The sequence below is a fragment of the Batrachochytrium dendrobatidis genome (assembly GCF_000203795.2).
Source record: "Batrachochytrium dendrobatidis JAM81 unplaced genomic scaffold BATDEscaffold_84, whole genome shotgun sequence".
In the NCBI taxonomy this organism is placed as follows: domain Eukaryota; kingdom Fungi; phylum Chytridiomycota; class Chytridiomycetes; order Rhizophydiales; genus Batrachochytrium; species Batrachochytrium dendrobatidis.
This window is the reverse complement of record NW_006281151.1, coordinates 6,895-8,373: the sequence shown is the minus strand read 5'-3', so window position 1 is coordinate 8,373 and position 1,479 is coordinate 6,895. Positions and strand designations below refer to the sequence as shown.

The 1,479-nt window shown below is 36.4% G+C and overlaps 1 protein-coding gene across 1 annotated transcript; it reads left to right on the top strand.

The window, feature by feature from the left end:
• Positions 1-301: 301 nt before the first annotated feature.
• On the top strand, positions 302-664 carry BATDEDRAFT_93118 (uncharacterized protein; the record flags this gene model as incomplete). The annotated part of the gene is made up of 1 exon (XM_006683294.1): positions 302-664. One exon carries the CDS (start codon positions 302-304, stop codon positions 662-664), a length of 363 nt encoding a protein of 120 aa, XP_006683357.1.
• Between the last annotated feature and the right edge of the window lie 815 nt (positions 665-1,479).

Here is a 1,479-nt window from a genome sequence, read left to right as displayed (position 1 = left end):
GACACAATGTAATTGAGTGGTTGGAATAGAAATGAATACTATCTTGTGTTTTCACCCTTTTCGTGTTCATCGTTCAACTGTTGGTACTGGTTACAAAACAGTTTATTTCTCATCCAAAGCAATGAACTCTACACAGTCCATGCATGAGTGAATACTTAAACCTTGCTATTGTAACCTGATCCTTACAACATTGCTACCAATTCAAGTCAACTCAGATAACTCTATCCACTCAAAGTGCATTTCAATTATCTGGCTGCCACTTATACTATTGAATCTGAAAAACAATATATCAAATCCAAACATGAAGTTGGCTGTCATTCTCGTATCCTCACTAGTGATTACAGACTCTCAGTCGCTACCTATCCAACAAGATTCCAGCAGTTTGGAATCCAGCACTCGCTCATCCATGCAAAACTCTACACCAATACTTGATAAACGTAAAGTAAGCATCGAAAACAGTCATGATTCGACTCAAGTCAATATCATGCCTCGAGGCTTTCCCATGGCACAATTTATGATTGGTAGTGTAACTACTGCTGCTGTTTCCACCGCTATATATACACAAGATGCTAAAAGAAAGGAAAACCGTAAAAACAAGAAGAAAAAGGAATCTGACGAGAAGGAAGCTAAGGATAAGGAATCTAAGGAGAAAGGCAAAGAATAGTCTGGCTTTGTTTAAAATACTTGGATTGTAGTAGACTGCAGCTTAAATTGCGACGAATTTGAAGTCTATTCCAACGCAGTAAAGCAATCATCCTGGCATTAGCGATTAAGGGTTGATTGAAACTGTCAAGGATAAAACTGCACTACTATTTTTAATATTTAATATTTCACTAGCAAGATGGATCTGACACTTGATAAGAATAATTAATAAACTAAACTTGATTGGCCATGAATAATGTTTTTTAAAAAGTTGGTTTTGGCAAGAATAGTGCATGAAACACCAATACTATTTCAGACTATGCAAATAAACTGCATCCTTATTGCAGCCATGATCCGAAAAGTTCAAGTCTGTGCAATGCAGTTGTAATGAATCAATGTCAACCATGTAAATGGTCATCAGTTTACTAAACTCGAGTTGAATACCAAATCATACTCTAACCTAAGCACCATAGACAAGACGTTGGACTGAAAGTTTAAATGATTGCAGTGTCATGGTCGGCAAAAAGGTGGCACTATGACCACCAATAATCAAACCATAGGTCGATCTTGTGTAGTCTCGTAAGATATACGTGAGGAATGTTGTGTATAGATCGATAGTCTGCCAGTACAAAGAGTTTAAGCAAATGTGTGTACAAAATATGAACTCAGCACACACCAAAAAATTGCAATTGCTGTCATAGAAATGTATATATAGTTGGAGTGATGGAAACAATAATCTTCAGCTTTTTAGAATATTAGACATTAACATCCTACTTGGTCGTTATCAACCTATTACATTCCATTTCTATTATACAGTAGACAGAGCACACCAGTTCG